This window comes from Tamandua tetradactyla, chromosome 4 (genome assembly GCF_023851605.1).
Source record: "Tamandua tetradactyla isolate mTamTet1 chromosome 4, mTamTet1.pri, whole genome shotgun sequence".
NCBI lineage: Eukaryota > Metazoa > Chordata > Mammalia > Pilosa > Myrmecophagidae > Tamandua > Tamandua tetradactyla.
The window spans coordinates 5,471,100-5,495,588 of NC_135330.1; the positions used below are offsets into that span (position 1 = coordinate 5,471,100).

Consider the following 24,489-nt stretch of genomic DNA (forward strand, 5'->3'; position numbering starts at 1 on the left):
CTATTATTTAGATTGATCATCTCTTTATTCTCCATCCTAAATTCCAACTGACTTTTAAAAGTCTCTCCACGTTAAGAATGTTCGTATTTGTACGTTTTGTCAATAAAAATGTATTTTAAAAAAAAACAACTCTCCCCAAAACTTTACCTACAGAAGAGTAGATGGGTAGTTCACAGTGGTTAGAATGCACCCCTTTCATGTGGGAGACCTGGGTTCAAGTACCGGACCATGTACCTCCCCGTAAAAAAAGGGGGGAGGTGTTTGGAACAAATTTTGAAAAAATTATTAAAGTTCAAAGTATTTTGAGTAATAGCAGAATCCCAAAATGGTAATTATTATAACATTCATTTGAATAGATCTCTTTTGCAATCCCTTTATTTCGCAAATAAGGTAAGTATAGACTTGGCGAATGTGAGTTTGCACTTAAGTCAAACCAACCTGGGTTCAAATTAAGCTTCACTACTTACTAGCTATAACATAGGATAAACTCTGTAAACCGTAGGCTTCTCACCTCTAAAATCTATCTTTTTCAGGTTGGTCCATTGAAAAAGGGAATGGTTACTGAATACAATGCTCAACATAGTACAGGGTCAAGAAAAAATGTTAACTCGCCAAAGGAAAAAAAAAAAAAAGCCACCTTCGAGGCACAGAAAAATGAATTAACTTGCTCAAGACAATAGCCATAATACATCTCATTATGGCTACTTTATATGAACAAAAGTATAATATAAATATTCCTTTTAGACCTTATGCAGTCAATACATTTGAAAAGTAGTATAAATTATTTACATTTATATTTGTGGTAAATCTTGTAATAAAAGCAAAAGCACTCACTTTTATGACAATGAATTTTGAATTTGATTAAATCAAGATATAGAAAAACTAGTACAATTCTCTAGCTTCCACATCTCACAGCTGGAGGATATTACTAGCTAGCACCAATAGCTTCATGGTTGTGTCCTGGCAAACTAGTTTTTTCTTCAAATATTTCATCCTGGTCTAGGAGTTATCATCCTCACCTGCCTGGGTTAGTTTGCTTATCTTGAAAAAAAGAGGAGTTAATACTAATTTTTCTTTAAGACCTTTTGAAGTCTTGTCTTTTTTCACCTCTTTGTGTTCTCTTATATTGCCCTAAAATTGGAATGTTGATGAAAACCCAAAACACAACTTAAAAGAATGAGTTAATTTTAAAATACAGAATGTTTTAACTTCTTGTCAAGTATCCGTTCTCCAAGTGCACTCTCTAACAAGCCCCACGTAGCAGGAAGCTATGGGAGCGCTGATCATTCTTCTCTTTGGTCTGCTCTGTCTTCAACGGGAAATATGAAATGAAAGGATGGGCATGGTAAGAATTTGGGTTTCCAGTGGATACTTACTCAGACCCAAACAGTCCTAAATGCTGAAACAGAGCCACCTCTAGTCAGATTCTTAGAAGAGAAAAAAATGAAACTATACTTTTTAAAAAATTATTTAGTCAAGAGAATATGGGCTAAATTATCAAATACTGCTCTTTACAAACTGCCTCATAACATCTGCCTTGGGCTATCCCTCTGTGTCCAGTTCACCCACAGCACACATTCCCATATATGTACCCAATTAAGAACTGATTTCCTGGAAAGGCCACTAAACCAAGACCAGAGGTAATCCATCTATCTACCTTGTGATCATCTGTTGAAGGTTAAGGGATGGACATTTGGTTTCTCTCCCTTCTGTAACCCACTTAACACTATCTACTTCACTCTGCTCCAGGAAAACCAGTATTTATCACTTTTACTCCAGGGATGAGGTTAGAAATTTCCATTAGATCTCAAAAATACCTATCTGTTCATTCAACCATCTACACTTACCCACACACACATCAATGACAGAAATGTTTTCTTCCCCCACAGCAACTGCTGGAAGTCTGGGGGAAAAAATCACCCAAAGACCCAAACTCCAACAACTGTTGAGCATGTGAAAAATATCACACCAAGTTTAAAAATAACTCTTTAATCATATACACATAAGGGGACTAAAGGGTAGCACCAGGCTGACTGGGGAAGGGAGCAAGGTGTTCTCCCTCTGTCCCAATGTCTGCTTGGCACAGTTCTTGAGGTCACACAAACAAGTGGAGACGATGGAAAGAATAAGAGAGAAGAATGAAGAGACAAAGACAAAGGGGGAGAGGCAAGGGCTTGCAGTAGTCTCAATCAGTGGACTCCAACACAGATTCACTCAGTGCAAGGTCCCAGTAGTGTTCAGCCCCATGCTTTTTGAAATGCTCCCGAGCCATGTTTTCTGTAGGGCACTGTTTGAATTTCATTTCCCCAAAGCTCCGATCTTTTGCTGTACCCTGGGAAAGAGACGAAATTTATAATAAAAACATTGCAATTTCTGATTTAAATCAGATAAAATATCTTTTTATAAGACAATACTTGTTTAGCAACATGCCTAGTTGAATGTGATTTTACGGCAAAAACAATTCTGAATTCTACTCCTTTAGCATTTATTTCCTTCCATTTTCATGAATTCATTAAGTATAAGGGATTCCTTTTTTTTTTTTTTTAACTGAAGGAAGGAGTTGTTATTTTGTATTTTAGTGCCTGGATGGAAGAGTAAGTCAGGACAGGAAAATGGAGGGTGGGTTTAAGGACCTTGTGTTATACCAGGATTCAGGACTAGATATGGACCTTTAAGGAGAAAGGAGTTCGAGAGCCAGAAGCTGAAAGAATTCTTTTCACAGGACTTAGTGAGACCCTATATACAACTGGAAGCTTAGCAGCTCAGTAGCAAAGAACAATAAAGAAATGGGAGTAAAAGATTTGGGGATGGGGGATGGGCATGGGGTTCCTTACAAGGAGCTACAAAGTAAAAAGACAAAAGTACTGGGTGGAATGGCTTTCTCACTAAAGGCACCAGCGGCAATGGCATCATAAAGTGCTACTTCAAGAGGCTTGAAGGAAGCAAGCCCCAGTAAGCAGACTGGAGCAGAGCCTGACTTGTTTCTGAACATGAGAGAATTCCTGAGGCCTCTCAGACATAAACGGAAGGATCTGGAAGGGATGCAGGCACATTAATATGCTGATGGGTACTTCCAGACAAAGAAATAGCTACTAAGTTTATAATGAACTAAACTGTATGCATAATAAAATGTAGAAGTTTAGGATAAGATATAATGATACACAAAATTGCTAATAGCAATTAATTATACAGAGTGGTTTTAAGGGAATCAGCTAGTCTTGTTTCAATGCTTTATAAAGAATCACCTACCTCCCAGACCAGTACACATTTGTTGGTTTTCTTCACAGCTTCCTCATCAGATTCTTCATCATCTGGAAGAAGACAATATAGCTATATCTTAATCTAAACTTAAAACTACAGACTACAGATTTAAATTCTAAACATACAGTTTTCAAGTCTACCCAAATTCTCTTAAATTACCATATGCTGGGATCAAAGGTCTTCTTTTCTGTTACTCTATATTTTCCCAAATTAGCCTGGAAACTCCAAAAGGTGAGGGACCATTAATAAATTCAACAAACATTAAACACCTACTATGTGCCAAGAGCTGTGCCAGATACTGGAAATAAGGAGATAAATAAAAGATAAACTGTCAACAATAAAACTTGCCCTAGACACTTTGGAAGCTAAGCTTCAGATGTCAATATGATAGCCAATTCTCAAGTAGCTTTTAGCTTAATGGAGGAGAGCAGACATAATCAAATGAAAATATCCTAGGAACACTTGCATAATAAAATAAAATATAGGTCAATTATAGTATAAAAATGTACTTTAAATACTTCAAAAAGTAAAGGAAAGCCTAAATTAGATAAAGTTAAGAAAAGTAAGGCTCTCTGCAGATGTTAAATGCTAACCCAGGTCTTCAAAAAAGGGAAACATGAACATCAATGGAAGAACCATGACCAGGAAAATGAGAAATACATATACAAAGTAAGATAGAGTTGGGCAAAAGAATGAAAAGTACATTTTCTTGATCAAAGTAGAAAATCTTTTAATCTAAAAGTCTCTTCTTTGCCTTCAATCCTTTTAAAAAAACTTTTTATCAAAGAATAATATAATACAGACATTGTACATATAAACACATAGCTTAATGAATTTTCACAAACTAAACACACCCACGTACGCAGTACCCAGATCTGGGACAGAAAGGGAAAAGAGCTGCTAACTGGCCTTAAAGGACTGGCAGAAAAATAACTTTAATACTCATGCATAAGATTTTTTAATAATTATGTGAGTGTTTAGCAGGCTCACAGTCTGAATGGGACTTCCTAAAATTCTTGAACACTACCTAGTGTTAGGAAGGGTATTAAAAGGAGAGAATAAGATGAATGGACAGATGCAACAGCCCACCTCCCACTTAATCCCCTCTAACCCCCATTCACCATCTCCCTTCGTGTTAGATGTCTGTTCATCCCACTTTATCCGATGCAGCATAAGACGCTTAAATTTCTTCTGGGCCTTGGGGCCTGGAAACAGAGAAGGAGATTTTTGCCAGAGCTGTGGAAGATGATGGGGTAGGGAGAACCTCTGAGCTAATATGATACTCAGACGTTGATGTGGTAGTTGAAGCAATCCCAGGAACTACATGTTGGGGCCTTCTACTCCAATAAAGAGAGAAACAATAGCCCAGGATGTTACACCCAGTTACAGCTCCAAAATACTACTTTTTTCTCCCTTCTCCCCCAGCATGCTAATCATTTCTAGGCCTAGGGTTGTCAGGGCATAGTCTCTCTCAGTATTTTTCAGACTCACCCCCTTCAACTACTACCACGTTGACATCCTTGTGCAGTACCACCACCCCTGTCAGGTACAGTTGCCCAGCATTGGCCTCAATCTTGAACTTCTTTGCTGGATTGCTCAAATTTCGAACTCTGAAGAAGGGAAAGTTTAGTTATGGTTTTCATTTTTAGCATCAGTAGTTGCCTAAATGGAATGGAAAATAAACAGATGGATCCAAAATGGGTTGCTCTCTAAAAACAAAGGTCTCTGGAATAAACATATATGAATATTTAAAAGGTAGAATTGATGGGTCAAGGTCTAGAATTATTTCCACTTGTTTTATACTTTTTCAAAATCTAACACTATAACTTACAACAAATAGCAGGCAATCAAAATTTACTCTAAGAATAAAGATGAGGTATTTACCTTCATTCAAAAATATAAGTTAATTGTACATGACAGTGTAAAGATCTACAAACCTACTATCCTTTAGATGCTTATAATATAAAGTAGTCACAAAATGCTATGTATGAAAAATTTCTAGGATACAGAAAAAACCGATAACAGCAATTACCAACAAAGAGTGGTCCTATGGGATCAGAGGATAAGGAGAAGACTTTTTCAATAAATGCCTTTAAACACTGTCAGAATGTTTCAATCTTAATAAGCAAACTGCTTACTTTTACAATTATATAATAATGTATAATGCTTCTTAAAAAGCACATTTAAAAATGGAATATACACACGTAGTTAACGTAAGAGAATAAAACAAAAACATTTAACAAAAAGGTAGCAAAATATTTACAATGTATAAAATACATTTCAGAGCGGGGATAAAAGAATTACTGCAATATATCAGGATAAGGATATGATTACTAAGGACAGAAAAAGGATATTTTACATTTCACAAAGGAAAACAGTTCACATCTCAGCCTGAACAAGTATATGCATTCTTCAAAACTAATACTGGTTCACAAAGACTTTAGGGATTGAAGAAATGAGTAACCATAAAAATAAGTTCCTAATTTCACCACTGTAAAATTTACTAGCTCCTGATTCATACTAGGATCATGAAGAGAACAGAAGCTGATGTAAGGTATGCTTTTAAATCACAATGACTCCGCCTCGAGCATTTGGAAAATGTTTTGGTATTTTTATGGGAAAGGCTGGCCCAATATGGACACCTACCTATACACAGATATGTGTACCCCCTGTGAAATGTCTTCTTTAAGCTTTTTAATTTTCTTGACCTTTCTCTGTTCTGCTGTAAGTTTTCGGGCCGCGTTGGCCTCTTCATGCGCTCTGTCGTGACAGGAAGGACATCCACAAGTGAGAAAGGCATTGAAGATCAGAGGCAGGGCTGAGGGAAAGAGAGAGCAACAGAGGACTCTCCCTTCCCTCCAAATATGGATCCCCCAGAAGAGTTTGGGAAAGGTACTTGCCCTGGGTTTCCACCCAATCCCATCGCACTTACTTCTGTCTTTTTGCCATTTGAGCTCTCACATGGGCTTCTACCTTCGTGGGGTCCTGAACAGCTTCTGTTCCTAATACTCGCATTAAATTGGAAATTCTCACTGCAGTAGAGAGAAGAGCAATCTCTTAAGACACTTCTCCAGCTGAGATAAGCTGGTATCACTTCTCTACCAAGTCATATTGTATACCTATTTCAAATCTCTGCTCAAAACTCACTTCCTTCAAAATCTCCTATCTGAACAACCCCACATAATTAACTCAACACTTACAAAAGGTCACATAATCTGAATAACTGGTATGCATTTATAGTTTGAAAATCTATGAGACAAGGAACATAATTTCTTTGGTATTTTTCATTCAGAGCACAGTATCAAGTAAAGACGTTATACATTAGAGGTCACTCAAAATATTACTCAATGATAACTGAAATTACATGGGTGAAGTTTTTATGGGGTTGTGTCAACTATTTCAATTTTAAAATTAAAACATTAAGAATTACACACATAACTCTGTAAATACCTGCAATTACAAGCTTTATGAATTGTAAGATCATTATACTTCACAGAAGATCAGTGTTATGTGGCTGATAATACCTAAAAACAAGACTTAAATGGTCTTTAACTGCAGACAATGAATATTTCAACCTGTCTTAAGAAAATACAGTAGAGAGCTTAGATTCTGATTCTGTAGCATCCAAAAATTTCTCTAGAATTAAAGTGATAAATAAACTTGCCATCCTTTCTTCCATGCCTCTAAGATACAAACCTTTGGGTTCTGGAGGAGGCATCAGGCCCAGCCTGACTTTCTCTTGTAGTTCCTTCTGTGCTTCCCTCCTTGTTTGCCTCCGAAGTTTTTTCTGTTCTTTCTTGGTGAGATATACCCCCAGAGTGACTGGAGTGTCATTGTCGACTGTCAGGCAGAGAGTGTACCACAGCGTGAAGCACAGGAGAGGTGAATATGAATCACATTAAAAGGAACTCTAGTCTAGTTATTGTTATTTACATTTAGGTTATGATAATGGTAGTATAGTCAAGATTTTTTTTTTAATTCTTATTTTTCATGAATAGTGTCCTTATTTGTTTTTCCTTTAAGCATTTGAACCCTTTCATCAAATGAAATGTGACAAAAGGCCAATAGAAAACAAAATCAGAGTTGCTCTGGTTGAGGATTTGGTGCAAGTGGGAATATCAAAAATCCTATTTGGATTCCATCTCCATGAAATACAACTTGAAAATCCCTGGCTTAGAGAATGATTAAGAGTAAAAGGTCTCTTGGAGCAGCTAGAAGAAAAAATGAAAAATCCTGGCACTGTAACCCATACCAAACTTCAAAATTTGTTATTTAACTACTTGTTTAAATGTACTTGGAAATGTATTGCTTTATTGTACATATGTTATTTTTCACAATAAAAAAAATGTAAAAAAAAAAGAGTAATAATCTATTTTACTAATTTTACTGGAGATAATATAAAATAATTTATTAACTGCGACATTATCTCCTCTGTTCATCCCAAGTTGGTTAAGGTGTTAAAACATTTTATGATCTACAGACTCCTGAAAGGTCTATCAGTTAATATTATCTACAGACATGAGGAAATTCACAATGTTCTAAGTGGTTTACCCAAAACATTCAGATAGTTAAAAAGAGCTACAACTAAAATGTATCTTTTTTGTCTAAGCCAATAAACTTTTTGCAACAAACATGATAAAGAAATATGTTGAAGACAAAACTGAAGAAGGGATTTCTTGGTGGTTGTACAAGTCTGAGTTGGAGTCAGTACTATGGCAAAAGCCCAACTTATTACACAGCAGTGAGACCATCTCTAGTCAGGTGCACTGTCCAATAAGGTAACCACTTGCCACACATGCTTTTTAGGTTTAAGTTAATTAAAATGCAGTAAAATTTTAAATCTAGTTCCTCAGTTGCACTAGTACAATTCAGTTTTTAAATGTTAATTACATGTGGACAGGGACTTTACTCTACTAGACAGCACAGATATAGCACATCTCCATCATCACATGAAGTTCTATTGAACAAGGCTGCTCTAGAACCTTGATTGAGTAATCTACACATTACCTGGAGGATTGAGCTGTGCTGGATGTTCAACAAGATTTGTGATTCCGAAATAATCTTCCCTCTTGGGATTTTCCTCTGTACTAAAATTGGAGGAGGAAGGGAAAATAGAATACACAGGTGGAGGTGATTCCAAGAGAAAGGGAGTCTCAAAAACACAATTAAAAAAAATCCATATTATTTTCCAACTTTTTAGCATTTACCTATCTATAACACATAATTACACTATATGTTATTTTCAAGATGAGAAAACTGGGTACTGAGGTTGAATGCAACCTTTTTTCTACCCCAACGCCCCTGAGGGATACTACATTCTCTGATTAGTAACAATAACTACCTGAGACAATGGTTAACAAAGGAAAGGTAAGGAAAGGATGAAGCACAGTCTCCTAAAGTCATGTAACAGAATGATGGAATATATATATAAAGCTCTCCAAATGTCTCCTATATATATTTTCTTTACCATGTCTTCCTTATCACCTAAGAATCCTTCCTCTGTACCACCAATTGGGATATTTAAGAAATGTAAATACCCTTAATTAGTACCAAAAGAATGTACTTTAGAAAACAAATATGCTAAAAACAAAAAATACATATAAAAAATAAGTGAAAAAACAGGGTATTTTAATATCAGAGTTTGTCAATTCTTGGTAATCAAGGTGACATTGCTGCCAGCACAAGAGTGACATCAGAACTTGTCTTCATTGGCATCAGAAATGCCAGCCATATCTCCTCTGACTCTCATATCTATTAAATCTTATTGACTCGCACTCCTGCTGGGCCTCCAAGGAAAACCACTCCCTGCTAAAAGGCTGAAGTGGACTAATCCTGAACCATAAACAAGAATTCAATAAAACAACACAAAACAGTGTTTGAAGATAAAGCAGCCCTCTTGCAACAATGAGATAACAAACTTAAAAAATAAATTAAATATGCTAAAAATAGTAAAATAAAGACAAAAAAAACCAAAACCAGCATACCTGCAGACATTTTAAGAACGCTGAGATTCCATACAGAGAAGCTCAGGTTTGCCTACTGAATGATCAAAGACCACAAAAGCAACTGTCTCGTTTGAGCAACTTTGTCTAGTCACCAACTGACCTACCAAAGGACAGCTAAAGGCTTAGCTAAGCAGCTAAGCCAAGTAAAAGAATGCCCAACTGAGTACAGTCTGAATTGATGATGCACAGAATTGTGAGGATTGAAAAGCTCTGAACAACTGCCAAGACCTTGCAGAAACATCTTTCTCAGGGCCCCAGAAAATACTTAAAGGACTGTGGTAATACAGTGAGTGCCAAATCAAGAAAAAAGCATCCTTTAAAGTGGGAGGATTAGGATGGGAGGATGGAATCTGGCGCTGAGAGGATCGCTGCGGATGGAGGTCTCCTACACTGAGAAAATGTGGCAGGTAGAGGCCACGGTGCTCCTGGCCCAGAGGTATGTATCTCCATGAATAACTTAAATGATCTCCCAAATTTGGAATATCTGGCCTAAATTCCAGGGCTGACAGGAGCAGATGAAATTATGATCTGTTGGTTCTGATGCTGGGATTGGCTGCTTTTCACTGGATTTGGGCTAGGGAATCCCAAAAAGAAATAGAGAAAAACCGTATCATCAGAGAACAGCTGCTCTCCAACTGGATTGTGAAGCCAAATATACCATGGTCTCAGAAAATCACCACACTGTCACTCAGTTGTCTTCAGAACTTGAAAACTAACAAAACAGAACAACTAGTTATTGAGAAGCTCTCATCTCAAGGGCACAAGTTGATAGAAGAAAAGAAGCTTCTGAAACAGGAACAGGCTTAGGTTATACAAGAAAAGAGACAGTTGCAGTCCTTGAGGAGTGTATAACAGGAGTTGCCTGGAAAAGCAAGAAGATTAGCAAAAGAGAGCCAGGCTTTTGCTGAAAGAGTTTGAAGACGCTCTTACAGAAAGACAGAATATCTACTGCAGTCTGAGTCTCCCTCGCAATAAGCAGGTAGAAGTAGAGAAGAGCTTACTCGTTTGAGCATCCACTGACCCACTTGTGCTGACCTAAATAAAGATGGCAGCTGGATTAACAGACATATTTAAACATGTACTGTGACGATGTCTGGAACATCAACAAACACCAAAATGGGCACTATTATGGTTATACCTGAAATATTGAGAACTAATTGTTGAACTGAAAAAGTTAAAGAGAGTAGAGAAGGCCATATTGGAAAAGTAAGGCAAAAATGAAACAGAACTTTTTTTACTGGCTCTAGGCCAGCCTGTCTTGTTGGCATTCTGGACTATCCAGTGTTTTCTCCATCTCTTCCATCCGTGCTACCTGTGCTGTGGCTGTATCTAAGGAACATCAAGCAAAGTGCTTTTTCACTCTTACTGTCTGCTGTGGATTGACTGTGTGCTGTCCTTTCTAAGCAAAAGTATTTTTAGATTTCTGGGAGACAGAGGGTTTCCTTCTTGATGCACTAGCTACTAAGAATACAGATTCTCTAAATTGTGTTTTAGGTGTTGTAGTTATTTAGCAGAAGTTTAACCTCGTGTTTTAGCTCAAGGATAAAAATTGTTTTAAAAAAAGGTCTAATACAACCTCACTATAAGTAACTTTTTGTCTGTTTTTTATCACTACCTAAATAAATTCTGTTTTCCCCTTATATTATTCTTCTCTCACCCAAAATTACATTTAGAAGTTACCAGATTATGGACAAAACAGGCTAACAGATGATACTAGAAAGTCATGATATTATCAAGGACTTATATTTTGAAGATCTCTCCCACCCCACCAAAGTTGAAAAAACAAAACAGTACAACCCAGCAGGTGATTGTTCCCATTTGGTAGCCTAGTATGAATTTGACTTTGGCTTGTCTGTATTCAATATGCAGGTATTATTTATTAGCAATTATATATAAGCAAAAATACTTGTCCTTTAAAGGTAATAATGCCATTATTTGTATAATACATCACAAAATATTTTATGTACATTATTTCAAATTTTACCACAAAATAAAAGGTAAGCAGGGCACTTATCACCTATTTTACATGTACTAAATATGAACTCAACTTTTATCGTGTGTTTTATACAAATTCATTTATTAAATCCTTAAAATAACTCCATGAGGCAAGTACAATTATTATCCATATTTTACAGGTGAGGGAACTGGAACTGAGGTACAGAAAACTTACGTGACCTTGCCAAGCAGTAATTTGGAGCCAATATGAACCCAAGTAATCTGTCCCAATAACTGCTAGCAACTTGGATGCAATTGTTTGATAGCAAGCAGCCAAGGAGGGACCAGAACAAAGTTACCCTTTACTTCAAATCCCATGTGCTTATAAGACGAATAAATACAATAAGTTCATAGAAAACTTAACTTCAAGTGTAGAGTCATCATCATCATCTCTTTTTACTGAATTGATATTGCACCATGAATCTTATAGAAATAATTTACATGTATATGTTGCTTTTCGTCCTTAGAACTATTTTACAGTTGAGGAAGCAGGTTCAGGGGCTTAAGGAAGATGTGGGTATCGGCTCTAGAGTGCTAGTTCTGACCCCTGTGTTTGGCTTGGAGTGGGTTCTTTACTTCAATGGCTAGTCATAATGTCACTTTTCTGCTATATTACCATCACTTTATCCAATCAAAAATAATTTCTGCAGGCAAACTTATACTCAAAAGCCTTCTCCTGCTGGATTACACCAATTACATCCTTTTTAAAGAGTTAGTTTATGTTTTAGTTCCTATTCCACTGATGCGCCATGCATCCTTGAATAAAACACTTAATGCCAAAAAAGAAAAAGAAGTGGTAGGATCTCCTAGCACCACAGCTGGCCCCTCCCCTACCCCTTACTGGCTTAGCGCACAGCCCCCAGTGTGAAACCAGAGGGAAGAGAGTGGCCCTCATGTACGTGCTGGGAGCATGCATACCTGACCCAAACTGCCCGGTGGTGGCCTGAGGAATCTGCCATCCCAGAACCTGCCCTGGATGTAGAAGACAGCTCAGACACTTCTAAAGAATGTTTTAGGAGAACAGTAGTCAAATAGTGCTGTCTAGGGTAAGGCATTCCTAGTTACAGGATATACACAGCAATTTCTGGAATTATGAAAAAACTGTTTACTAAGGAAGAAGGAACATTTGTACCCACATGAATTGGGGAATTACCAGGGCCATATGTGCATGCTCCATATAAGAGAGATATGGAGCATGCACATGTGGTGCACAGTAAGGATCAGGGAAGCCTCAACACTTGGGTCTAGAGCTATTCTCCTACAATTCACTGTATGGATAAGCCCCCTTTGAAGGACAATACTTGAATAAATCAAAAGGTGTTCTCTTTTTTTCCTTCTTTTGTTAGCTCCTGGCATTCAAGCAAAACTTGGTCATATACTAATTGGATATAAACTTCAGAAACAGAGTCTAAATTTCAGTGATAAATTAAAATATTAAAACAGTCAGTTTTTAATATTTTGTAACAAAATGCTACAAAATTTACAAAGAAACAGAAAGCAATGGCCCAGGCAAAGAAGAAGACTGAAGCATTAGAAATTATCAGTGGATTAAAGCATTAGAAACCAACAGTGAGGAGGATCAGGCCTGGGATATACCAGATAAAGACTTAAAAAATGGTCCTAAATATGCTCAAAAAGCTAAAGGAACACCTGGACAAAGAACTAAAGGAAATCAGGAAAACAACAGATGAATACAAAGAGAATGAGATGGTAATTATGAAAAGGAACCAAGAAGAACTGAAGACCACAGTCACGGATATTAAAAATTCCCTAGAGGGATTCAACAGCAGAATGCAGGTAGAAGAAGGATCAGTGAACTTGAAGATAAGACAATTGAAATCATTCAGTCTGAAGAGCAGAAATCATGAAAAAAAGTGAACAGAGGCTGAGGAACCTCTGGGATACCATCAAGTGTACCAATATACACACTGTGGGAGTTCCAGGGGAAGAAAGAGAGAAGCAGCAGAAAGAATATTCAAAGAAATAATGCCTGAAAACATTCCAAATTTCAGGGAAGACATGAATATGCACACCCAAGATGTTCAATGAACTCCAAACAGGAAAAAACGCAAAGAGACCCACACTGTAGCCTATTATAATGAGATTATTGCATGCCAAAGATAGAGAATACTGAAAGACACAAGGGAGAACCAATGGATCACATACAAAATAAGGGAGCCTCAATAAAGCCAAGTGCAAATTTCTCAGTGGAAACCATGACAGCAAGAAGGTAGTAAGATGACATATTTAAGTGTTAAAAAGAAAAAACCGCCACACAAGAACTCTATATCTGGCAAAACTGTCTTTCAAAATGGAAGGATAGATTAAGATACTCCCAAATTAACAAAAACTGAAGTAGTTTGCCGCCACTAAACCAGCCCTAAAAGAGAGTACTAAATAGAGTTCTGCAGGTTGAAAGGAAAGAACAACAGATAATAGACTGAAGCAATGTGAAAAAATAAATATCCCTGTTGAGTATAAAGACACAGGTAAACATAAATGCTAGTACTGTTACAATTTTGATTTGTAATTCCACTTTTTACTTCCTATAGGATCTAAAAGGCAAATGCATAAAATGTGATGATAAATCAGTGGTTGTGAATTCACAATGTCTAGACATGTAATTTGTGACAAGAACTACATAAAAATGGAGGTATAGAAGGGTAGAGGAACATAGTATATGTATACTATTGAAGTGAATTTGGTATCAAAGCAAATTACAGATTTAGAGTACTATATTTCAACTCCATGGTAACTACAAAGGAAGAATCAGAGAATATGCAAGTTCACAGACAGAAAATGAAGAGTACAGGTTGCCAAGGGTTGGGGGCAGGAGGAAAGCGGAATTAATGAATAATGGGCATGACGTTTCTGCTTGGGGAAATGGGGAATTTTGGTGTTGGTGGGTGGTAGGGATGTTGCAATACTGTATGTGTGGGTGGTCCCACTGAGCAGTGTGCTTGGGAGTGGTTAAGATAGGGAGTAACTGAAGAAACCATGATTAGATATGGTACATAATTTTGCATGAGGTCTGGCAGGGAGGGAGGGGGATTCATAGGACATTGTTGGAGTGTGTAAAGGGACTGGAATACAGACTGTGAGCATTAGATCAGTGCTGGGTCACTTCCTTTTTAATTTTATTTAATGCAAAAGTACCATCTTCCCCATTAAAACTACAGCCTTATTGAAAGGTATTAACTAACAAACTCACAGGTCAAAACCATTGGGGATGATATAAGAGTCCCACCACTCAATTTCAGGGATTTCACCTTCCTTTAATTCTTTCTTAGGAGCAATGAGGGCCAGTTTAGTTGAAGTATGGATGCCTGTTTTTCGAGCTGCTTGTGAAATCTCCGCCTGCAGTTTTTCCAGTTGAGCCTAAAGAAAAAGTAAACCAAGACAGAAAGATTAATTGAAGGCAAAGAAAACAGGGAGGTGGCAGACTAAAGAATTTTAAAACACTCCCTTACTGAACTCTTAATACTTGATATGATGAGTTTATAATTTCCGAACGCTTAGAGAAAAGAGCTATTCTATCTTATTTTAACTTCTTAGTTAATTTACATACATCTCACCCTCACCCCTACTTTTTCACCACAGTATGGACCTGTAGCAAACATACAGAAATGGAATGAAAACCTCTCTGAGAAGACAAAACTGAGAAGGCAAAAGTCATTGAATATAGCCAATTCAACTCTGAAGGTCTGTGGATTGTCTGCACTAATTTTTTGTTTTTGTTTTTGTCTGCAGTAAATTTTAACACCAGGCCAGCTTTCCTAAGTCACCCACATATTCTGAATCGTGTTCCTCCACCATCAATTGAATGCTAATGATTTCCAAATTCAATCTTATTGCCACTTGAGCAGAATGCAAATGAGAAGACAAATGAGCTAAAAAAAATTAAATTATTTCAGGAATAGTCTTTTAACATTATTCATTTTTTTTTAATTACCTGTTTATCTAATCCCCTACAACACAGAGAACTGAGATGACAGTATTTTAGGGTTATGTTCAATTTCCTCTCTGTCAGCTTCTGAACTCCTAAGTTCTGGGTTATACTCTAAACCAGATACCTTTGTCCGTAATCTTTGGGCAATCTTCTCAAATTTGCCCTTGTCGTGGAATTTAAAAGTGCGTCTCTGGCGCTGGGAAGGGGCAATTGAGACTCGGGGGTCAAAAAAGGTATTGGACTCCATGTCTTCTGATGGCTTTTCTTTTAGCTGTTGCTTGAATTGTTCCCTCTTCACAGCACGAATATTGGCCTTCAGAGTAGGCATGCGGTGTGTCAGCTCAATCTCTTTGCCTGTTGCATCTACAGTACGACCCTGTTCATCTAGGATCAGTGGTGTAGGTTTAGTTTGATCTTTTAACTCCACCTTGCTGAAAAGTAAACCACATAGAAATAAGTCCCTTATGGAACAAACAGACAAACTAAAAAAACACAGAAAACAAAGCAAAACCCAACAAAGACTAGGTCAAACAATAGGAGGGAATATAATGCAATCAGGGAACAATAACATCTTAATTTAAAATAGTTACCAACTGGGTATTTGCATATAGGGTAAATAAAATGAAATGAAACTATACATTATACTGAAGAGAATGTGTAATCCTAGCTTACTTTATCCCTGAAGTTTTAAGTCAGACATGGGATGACAGACCAAACGTAGGTGCTCAAAATGAAGTCTATCCTCTCTACTCAACTGTACCAAATCTTCATATCTGGTCTCACTCAAGATGACCTCATAAATAAAGCTCTGGGTGAGAAATCAGGAGACCTTGCTTTAGTCCCAGCTACAATACTAGATGAATAATCTCAACCTGAGTTCTAACAAAAGTAAAAAGAAGACCATAAACTCTGCAACAAGGAAGTTGAGAATAAATTCAGTTGGTATTTATCAATCATGTGTAAGGAATATGAACATGTCTAAGAAATAATTTAGGTACATTGGAAGAAAAGGATCAATAACAGTCAAAGGTACTCCAGCTTCAGAAATGGAAAAGGATTTCATAAAATAGAAACTCACGGGGGAGCAATGCCCATGGCATGGAGGTTGGCTAGGCCCACCATATTGGCATTGCCAATGAGCCCTGGCTTCAGTGCCAACTGGGCTTGGATGCGGGCTTGTAGTTCAGCTGCTTTCCTTGCCTTCTCAATTGCATCATTCATGAAAGTAGCAGCCTGAGAGGGCTGAATAGTGTTGCCAATTGGAAGTCGCTCTGGTTGAGAAGAAGAAGGAGTCTTTGGCTGCGAAACAGAGAAAAAGAAATCAGAGGGATTGAGACAAACAGGCAGATAAGAGACAAAGATACACCGAGTGGTAGATTGTGGTAGATTGTAGGTTGGAACATGCAATCACCTTCTGGACTCCCATTTGAGTGGATGGCAAGAAATTCTGTGCTAAAGATTCTTCTTTTCAGAGTAATCTGGGCACAATACCTGAGGCGTAGGGGGGCTAATGAAGCTCAGCTGCTTTTTTCTCTCCTCAATTTGCCGTGTTGCCGCCTCCATCATCTGTTTGATCTGCCCTCCAAAAAACAAAACAAAAAATGAGCTGAAAAACGATTAACTTCTCCTTTTTATTTTTCCCATGCAGGTGGTTCGTAAACCCAAAAAACTTTCAGATTCCTACCAGAACCTCAATGCTCCAAACCTAAAATTTTTAAAGAACTCCATCATATTCTGCCTGTACCATAGGACTAGAAAATTTAGTAAAGATAAGCCTGCAGAGTTGAGCACTGGAACTTCTCAATCTACCTTTCCAAAGCAGGACTGACATATTAGATAGTATCACAGCTAGATGATAAGTACTCTAGAATCAGATAAGCCTCAGTTTGAATTTAACTTTGCCACTTAATGCCTGGGTAATCTTGGATAGTTAGTTATCTCTAAACCTCTAAAAGAGAAGAAGTTGTACCTACCTTTCAGCATTATTGTGAACACTGAAATAATGCATGTAATATTTCTAACAGAATCTGTACTTAAACTTTCTTCTTCTTTTTTTTTAATCATACTATTGGTCCCTGAATTTCTAGTTTAGAGAACCAGAGACAATGGTCTCTGCAGACTTCATAAACCCTAGTCTCTTTTTGTCCTAAAGAAGTTTAGAATGATAAACTCTGAAAATACAGAAATGTAATTATTTTCACATTTTCCAAGAGACTTTCTCTCAAGGTCCTTCAAAATTATTTTTTGGAAATTTATTTTTAAGATTTTCAGTGACATATTCACATAGTTCAAGATGGAAAAGAGTGAAAAAGGGTTTATTGTGAAGTCCTCCATAAAAAAAATCTGTTTCTACTTGTGTCTGATGCTCCTTTTATCTACCTTATTGACAGATAAGTAAAACATATGGATTAAAAATAAATAAATAGTAGGGGGAAACAAATGTTAAAATAAATTTAGTAGATTGAAATGTTGGTGATTGGTGAGTGGGAGGGGTAGGGGGTATGTTATGCACGAATTTTTTTCTTTTTTCTTTTTATTTCTTTTTCTGGATTGATGCAATGTTCTGAGAGGTGATCATGGTGATGAATATACAACTATGCGATGCTATTGTGAGTTATTGATTATATCCAAGAATGGAATGATTATATGGTAAGAATGCTCGTGTTTGTATGTTTGTTATGTTTAAAAAAATAAAAAAAATTTTAAAAATTTAAATCCATTTCTCTCCTTCCAGAAATATATATTTTATAAATATGTTCTATTCCCCACCCCAAGAAATTTTAAATGGTACAAGAAATATTTACCTCATGTTATCATAATTGCTTAGCAGTGCCCATTTTAAAAACACAGATGCTTTCCGTTCAACAAATATGAAGTTACCTTGAAAGTACGATAAATGGATTGTCTTCCCCGCATTACATTTGCTTCCTCTGACATCAAGTTGGGTTTTGATTATTTCAATTAAATTTTTTCAATAACCCAATGGGGTAGAAAATTGGGTAAATAATACTATATGGAACACACCTAGAAATGGTTTGTCACATAGTCCCTTAACTGGAATATTCCTGTTATACCCAAGGAATGTGGAAACATAAAGGAAGAAATAAAACTTCCTCAAATGCTGAACACGTACTCAAATCAAGATCAGAATAAATCTGGGCCCATATGTCTCATGCCTCTTCAACTCACAAATTCACTCCACTTCTAGTACTTAATTACTAACCTGAAGCTTGGTCAGCATACCAGGGCTCTCTGATGGAGGCCCAGGGATCACTTCTGGCTCCTCTTCTACCTCCTCAAAACGGGGTATCCGTCGCTTCTTTACTCCCGATGATTCCTTGGAGATCTCAGAGTCATCACCAAACACCTCCTGAGGGAACCCAAGATGAAAGAAGAGTTGTATCCCTGCCCATGGGGAAAAGGAAAAAATCATCCTAGTCCCTACATTTTGTGCCTCTTCCCAGGGGAATATGATGTAACCTTGCAAATGGCTACTTGCCAGAGTCAGGGCCTTCTACACCTTCCACCAGGTTGACCATCTCACCCAACTTCATCATTCTCCTACTCCATTCAAACAAATTTCATTTCCACATTCTCACAAACATTACCATGTCAAGGTCTTTGTAAATGTTACTGCCTGTGATTATAATAATCTCCCTTAACTTTTCAAAACCCATATTGCGATTCCTGTCTAAAACTCACCTCCTCCAGGAAGTTTTCCTCTTTAATAATCTCATCCCACTCTGATCAAACCTGTTTCACATCCTCTTAACACTTAAGTACTTGGTTTATATTAGGTTAAACTACATTGTTGATACTCTGCTTGCCAAGTGTTAAGTCTTTCAGTGTTAGTACCTTCCCCCAATTAGAGTCTAAATTCTTCCAGGACAGGGGCTTTCTCTTTCTTTTTCATCAGTATTCCCCGATAACACTTTGTTCTCATCAAACAATGGGAACTCAACTATGTTGACTAATTTGCAAGGTGAATTTAAGAGGACCAAGAGTGGCCAACTGGAAGGGACAATGGGAAAAAGCAAATGTACACACCGGTGGTAGGCTTTGGGTGACATCCCCTCTTCACTAGGAGGGCTCGTGTTTTGCAAGGACATATCCTCAGCCAGGGGCGAGCGCTTCCTGGAACTCCTACAGTTCAAGAAAAAGGACTCTCCCATAATATATTGTGTGGGGTGGGGACTTGAATGGACCAAAAAATGGGACCCAAATCCCAAGGATATCTAGATACCTTCTTCAAGAAACCATTTTAATGAATCCCACCCAATGTATTAACCTCATTCATAACATGACCTCAACACTTAATACAGTAGCATAACCTATAAGTAATGTTCATTTCAGAGATCTATGTATTCTACGGAAATATCATTCCCTCTTAAGCATAAGATTCAATATAAGTCTGAGATTCCATAATCAATCCACAAGGTAGCTGTAAAATTTACAGGAAACTACTACTCAGATTTATTCATTTGTGAATGTATTTTACTGCCCCCTTCCCCCTGCCTTAAATTGCAAACCCTTTTAAGGCGAGGACTGTCTCTCATTCCTTTGATCACCTTACAATGCCCTAAACACAAAGGGCACACAAATCTCTGCTTCCCTTGGTACTATTGCCTGGCCAGGGGACCAAAAAGAAATTGCTTATCTACTGTTTGTACGTTAGGAAAAACAATGGGATAGTCAAGGCATCAAAAGTACTGTAGAAAGTTTGAAGGGATTCACAGAAAGAATTCCAAAAGAAGAGAAAAAGAAATGATTAAAAGATATTAACTACTTGATGCTAAAATTAAAGAGGCTATGACAAATCAGTAACTGAAGAAAACAAAGTGTAGTAGGTAACAGACTATTGGTAGTCCCTTTAAGTACCCTACTTTTGGGACCAGATGACCTGAAGTGCGCTGTAGTGCAAATGATAGGCTCTCAAGATAAACCATTTATAATAGTTGTTTGTAGATATCTTATCTACAAGTCCATCGCAGAGAAACCTCTATAAAGGAACAACAATGGAGTTCTGTAGCTCAGGTAGCAGTGGAATCACACTCTGAAGCAACTTATTTATGAGGCTTCAAGTAAATCAAAACATAAACCTTAGAACAATCAATTTATAGATAGCAATAAAGAAGAAAAATAAAAGGAGACATAGGGAGACACGAGAACCAAAACTCCCATTTGTGTGAAAACCAACAAAGCTACCAATTATTTCTTTGGAATATTTCAACCCATGATGTGCTAAGGTGCTTGTTTCATCACCATAAGTTGGTGATAATACAAGTTCACCCCTTCTACTTTAATGCCTAAGTACCTCTAGAGCATTAGGTATTATAATAGTGGATATTAAAGTGTGAGCCAAGTAAGCTCAGTAGCTTCGTTACCATTCAAAACAATCCTAAACTCATTAGAAAGTCAACTGCAACCTACCTTTAGCTCTCGTTTTCTACTCCTGTCACTGCTAGATTTGGAATGCCTAGAGCTTCGGCCTTCCTCCACAGCCTCAAACAGTTTGTCCACAAATCGGAGAGTTGAATCATCAAGGAAAGGTTTCAGATGGTCTAACAGGGAAAAAAAAAAGTGAAAGAGTTGAAAAAGTAAGAGTAGTTAACCCAATACTAGAAACACAACAGTCACAAACACTGGAATTTTATCCCCAAGAAAGGAGGGAAATATTTTCTTAAGTTCTTTGTAGGATTTCCATAAATATTCTTATATTGAAGCAACCTATTTAAGTTGACCATCAACATTCAGGATGAATAATCACCCTAACTTTTCCAAAATTCCAAATAGTAGGAAAATTACCATTAAAATCTACCTCCCTCAACTTTCTTCATGCATTTCATAAAGACTTCTAAATGTTTAGATGTCAATCTGACACTATATTAATATATTTATCTAACTTTAGTATATTTCCTAAGTAAATATAACTTAGGGAGTCAGTCTGAGTTTCAAAATATACCAAAAATAATATATAGAAAGTAAGCAAAAGAACAAAAGCAAAATTAGTTATTCAGGCTATTTCAATATAAAGCAGGAGGGAATAAAATGTGGCCCGACCTTTTTTCAGATGATCCCAACAGAGAGAATTTTGGTTATGTTAGAAGCAATGTTTAAAGGGTCATCCTAAATGTTAGGTCAAAAGATTCAGAAAGGTACATACCAGCTGCCTTCTTCTTATCCATGCCCTTTCCCACACAGTTCAATGCTGCTGTGACCACTGTGGGCTCTGAGAAACCCAGCACCCTCTTCACTGTCTTCTCTATCCATGGTTTCAGCTCATCCAGCTCCCTCTTAGACAGTGCCATTCTTTGGGAAAAGTAGAAGGATAGATAAAATAGAACTTGATACTGCACCTAAAAACAAATCAGGAGAGTGGTTAAGACAGAAGATAGGAAAAAGTTAAAGTGACCCAGAGCAATGATTAATACATCAGGAAAGCCTTTCCCACCCATATTCTCAATCCTTAAGGAGGTTCCTCCAGTTTATTCAAAGTAAAATACTTTCCCCAAGAACCACACTTCAAAGCAGAACTAGATTCCATTTGATTATTATTTTTTTTTTTTGGCACGGGCAGGCACCAGGAACCGAACCCGGGTCTCTGGCATGGCAGGCAAGAATTCTGCCACTAAGCCACCATCACACCACTCTCCATTTGATTTTTAAACCTAACTCAGTAATTACCAGTGGATCAATGAACTCTGTGAAAGAAGTCAACCAACCCTGGGAATAATCTGGTCTAAGAAATGAGTTCTAGCTTTGTTTCCAATCTTGTCTTATCAACAAGGCCTGGCAAACGTATAACATGAAAACTAAACTGACAGACTCTATCCTGAAGTCAGCTTTTCTATTTCTTCTACTTCCGGGGATGCATTCCCTAACCCAATCCTGACCCATTAAAAGTTTTCTTTCTCTTAAGGGATGTCAATAAGCATTCCTTAAGAAATGACAAGCAAGTCATTTGGTACTAAAGCTCATAATCCTTAAGAACGTTCTGTCTCATTTCTCTGTAGTTATATTCATCCCTGTGGGAATTCTGTACCCAGATAACCAGTTCTCTCTCACGTTCTCTGACTTGATAAGAGTAATCCATCAGCTCAGAAAAGAACACCTTCATTCTGGATATACTCTGACCTTCTCCCTTTTCACTTCTATTTTTTAGCTCAGCAGAGAAACACTATGATAAAGGACTCTCAATAAAAAATCTTTGTATTTGTTATTTAATGCTAATTAGTGTTACTTTAAAACATTATTCATGTTTACATGTTGGTTTATCTAAATCTCAAAACTTCTCATGGGCATAAACAACATTTTATTTCTCTGATTTTTCTCTATAGTGCCTAAAAGAATAAATCACACTGATCTCAATTTCCAAACTAAACTCCTCCCAGCAGTACCATATATCTGGGAGTCAATCTTTCAAGATGTTTCAAGACATCTTTTCTCCTAAAAGACAGAGTCTGATTAATTTCCACATCCTTGGCAGGTTTACCCTCTGTAAGACCTATTGTCAAATAGTGAATTTAATTTTGGTATAAATAAATAAAGCTAGTAGAATAAAAGAACGAAAGTAAAGTTGAAGGTTGTATTAAAAACTGACTATGTTTCTCACTGACAAGTTAAATAAATAATTTATGGTGCTAAGTGAAAAAGCCCTACTGTCCCCAAATGAAACAGGCTTATCAATCTCTACATGTTAAATATCCATTACTCTAAATAGGCGTATTCAGGACTATAGTGGGTACACAACTCTGGCAACAAGAGCTCAAACAGGATAGAAATAAAACTAAAGAATTTGGACATCACCCTGCCCTTTACCAGCAACCTTGTGCAAGTTAATGAATAAAGCTAATTAATTTCTCTGAGCCTCAGTTTACTCCTAAACTGAAAACTGCCATATCTACAATGCACTTAATTCATTCAATAAATATTCATTGAGCAAGTACTATCAATCAGTGTAGTAGGCACTGAAGATACAAACAGCAGTAAATAAAACAGACAAGAATCCTCACCCTAACGGGGCATACAGTCCGCTAGAACTGAATCATGGACGAGAAAGTGGAAGCAATTTGAAAACACAAAGCAATAAACGAGGTACCATCATGGGTGCCCAAGCACTATACTAACAAACGCATTCAAGTTTAAACCGATCTTTCTTAAGATAATGTACAAATGAAACAGCTAGTGGACAAAAATTAAAATATTCAAATAGTAACTAGCTTTGTCACGAGTCAAATATCCAACAATAACTGCGTGGTGGTGGGGGGAGGGTGGAAGAAGGAGGAAGGCAGAATGATATCTGAATGGGCAGGCTGCAGAATTCAATCTTCCGAAAGAATTCCTTACTCCGTGCTCTTCTTTGCTAGAATCCGAGTGACCCCCCGGAAATCCTCATTCTTCTATTTTTACTCTCTCCTCTTCTGGCTTTAACTCCAGCCGACAACCACCAACCCCCCTTTTCCTTCCCAAACTCCTCACCTCATTACTAGTCTCCCACCCCATCCCCACCCCGCCCCCGCCCTGTTCCTCTCAACAATCCCATTTCAACCCCTTCTCCCACGGAACCTTAAACTTCTTCCAGCCTCCTTCCCATTGAACCCTCCCGTTACGACAGTCCCAGTGACCAAGCCCCGGCCCCAGTCGCTCCGACCGCAGGTTGCCACCTCTGGGCCCTGGGCTACAACTCACCTCACAAACTTCAGCCCCTGAGACGGAGCCCGAACGTTACACCGGAACCGGAAGCCCTCGGACCGCCTTACGGCCCGCCGTCCTTGCCGCCACGGCCGCCGCCACGCCGGCCCCCAGCACGTGACGAGGGAGGGGCGGGACTGTGGGTTCGCGCAGCCGTAGTCGCCACGTTCCTGCTGGTGTCCCTCATGTGTAGAGGGGTCCGAAAGGTCCTGCGTTCAAGTTCCCCGCGGTTTGTTTTCCCGGCTAGAGAAATATTAAGCAAATTGCTACAAAAAAGTTGGTGTTCCCCGAAGCGGAAATTGGGTTGCTAGCAGTTTTCCTCACGTAGAGAATAAGTGCGATAAACTGCAAGTGGAGCTTCTGCGTTCGAGCTCAAACACGGCCTTTCTGGTAAAAAGTAAAACCCTGTAGAATAAGTAGCCATTACTGGCATTTGCCACCCCACCCCTCCCTCAGCCTTCGCTCCCTAACTTAAGAGTAATCACAGAAATCACCCAGGAAGAAAAAGAGTATAGGAGAACTTTGGAGAAAATAGCCCACACCTCGCCCCACCCCCAGCTTGCCTTTTCGTTGATTCATTTATTGACG

The 24,489-nt window shown here is 37.8% G+C and overlaps 1 protein-coding gene, 1 long non-coding RNA gene and 1 pseudogene across 4 annotated transcripts; 2 read left to right on the plus strand and 1 right to left on the minus strand.

Moving 5' to 3' along the window:
• Positions 1-1,973: 1,973 nt before the first annotated feature.
• PRPF3 (pre-mRNA processing factor 3) lies at positions 1,974-24,006 on the minus strand. 3 transcript variants are annotated; one of them, XM_077156146.1, is made up of 16 exons: positions 23,899-24,006; positions 21,374-21,566; positions 20,641-20,771; positions 18,434-18,580; positions 16,702-16,785; positions 16,289-16,509; positions 15,335-15,641; positions 14,473-14,639; positions 8,269-8,348; positions 6,958-7,101; positions 6,194-6,293; positions 5,908-6,021; positions 4,753-4,871; positions 4,383-4,466; positions 3,250-3,311; positions 1,974-2,332 (listed from the first exon to the last, which is right to left on the minus strand). In XM_077156146.1, exons 2-16 carry the CDS (start codon positions 21,516-21,518, stop codon positions 2,186-2,188), a joined length of 2,052 nt encoding a protein of 683 aa, XP_077012261.1. In that variant the 5' UTR covers positions 21,519-21,566; positions 23,899-24,006; the 3' UTR covers positions 1,974-2,185. The 3 variants fall into 3 exon arrangements, with proteins under 3 accessions (XP_077012261.1, XP_077012262.1, XP_077012263.1); XM_077156147.1 differs by lacking the exon at positions 23,899-24,006 and adding an exon at positions 23,776-23,882; XM_077156148.1 differs by lacking the exons at positions 21,374-21,566; positions 23,899-24,006 and adding an exon at positions 19,258-19,353 and having other exon boundaries at positions 20,641-20,751.
• On the plus strand, positions 9,467-15,240 carry LOC143679820 (uncharacterized). Its single transcript, XR_013173957.1, has 3 exons — positions 9,467-9,702; positions 14,552-14,650; positions 14,862-15,240. It is a non-coding gene; the product is annotated as an uncharacterized LOC143679820 (long non-coding RNA).
• On the plus strand, positions 9,715-10,747 carry LOC143679819 (coiled-coil domain-containing protein 127 pseudogene; annotated as a pseudogene).
• Positions 24,007-24,489: the final 483 nt, after the last annotated feature.

Coding starts and splice junctions, on each gene's coding strand:
- PRPF3 (XM_077156146.1), bottom strand. CDS start 21,518: ATGGCACTGTCTAAGAGGGAGCTGGATGAGCTGAAACCATGGATAGAG. Junction 16,510..16,701: donor TTAGCCCCCCTACGCCTCAG/GTATTGTGCCCA, acceptor TCTGTTTCGCAG/CCAAAGACTCCTTCTTCTTC. Junction 14,640..15,334: donor CCCAAAGATTACGGACAAAG/GTATCTGGTTTA, acceptor CTTTTTCTTTAG/GCTCAACTGGAAAAACTGCA.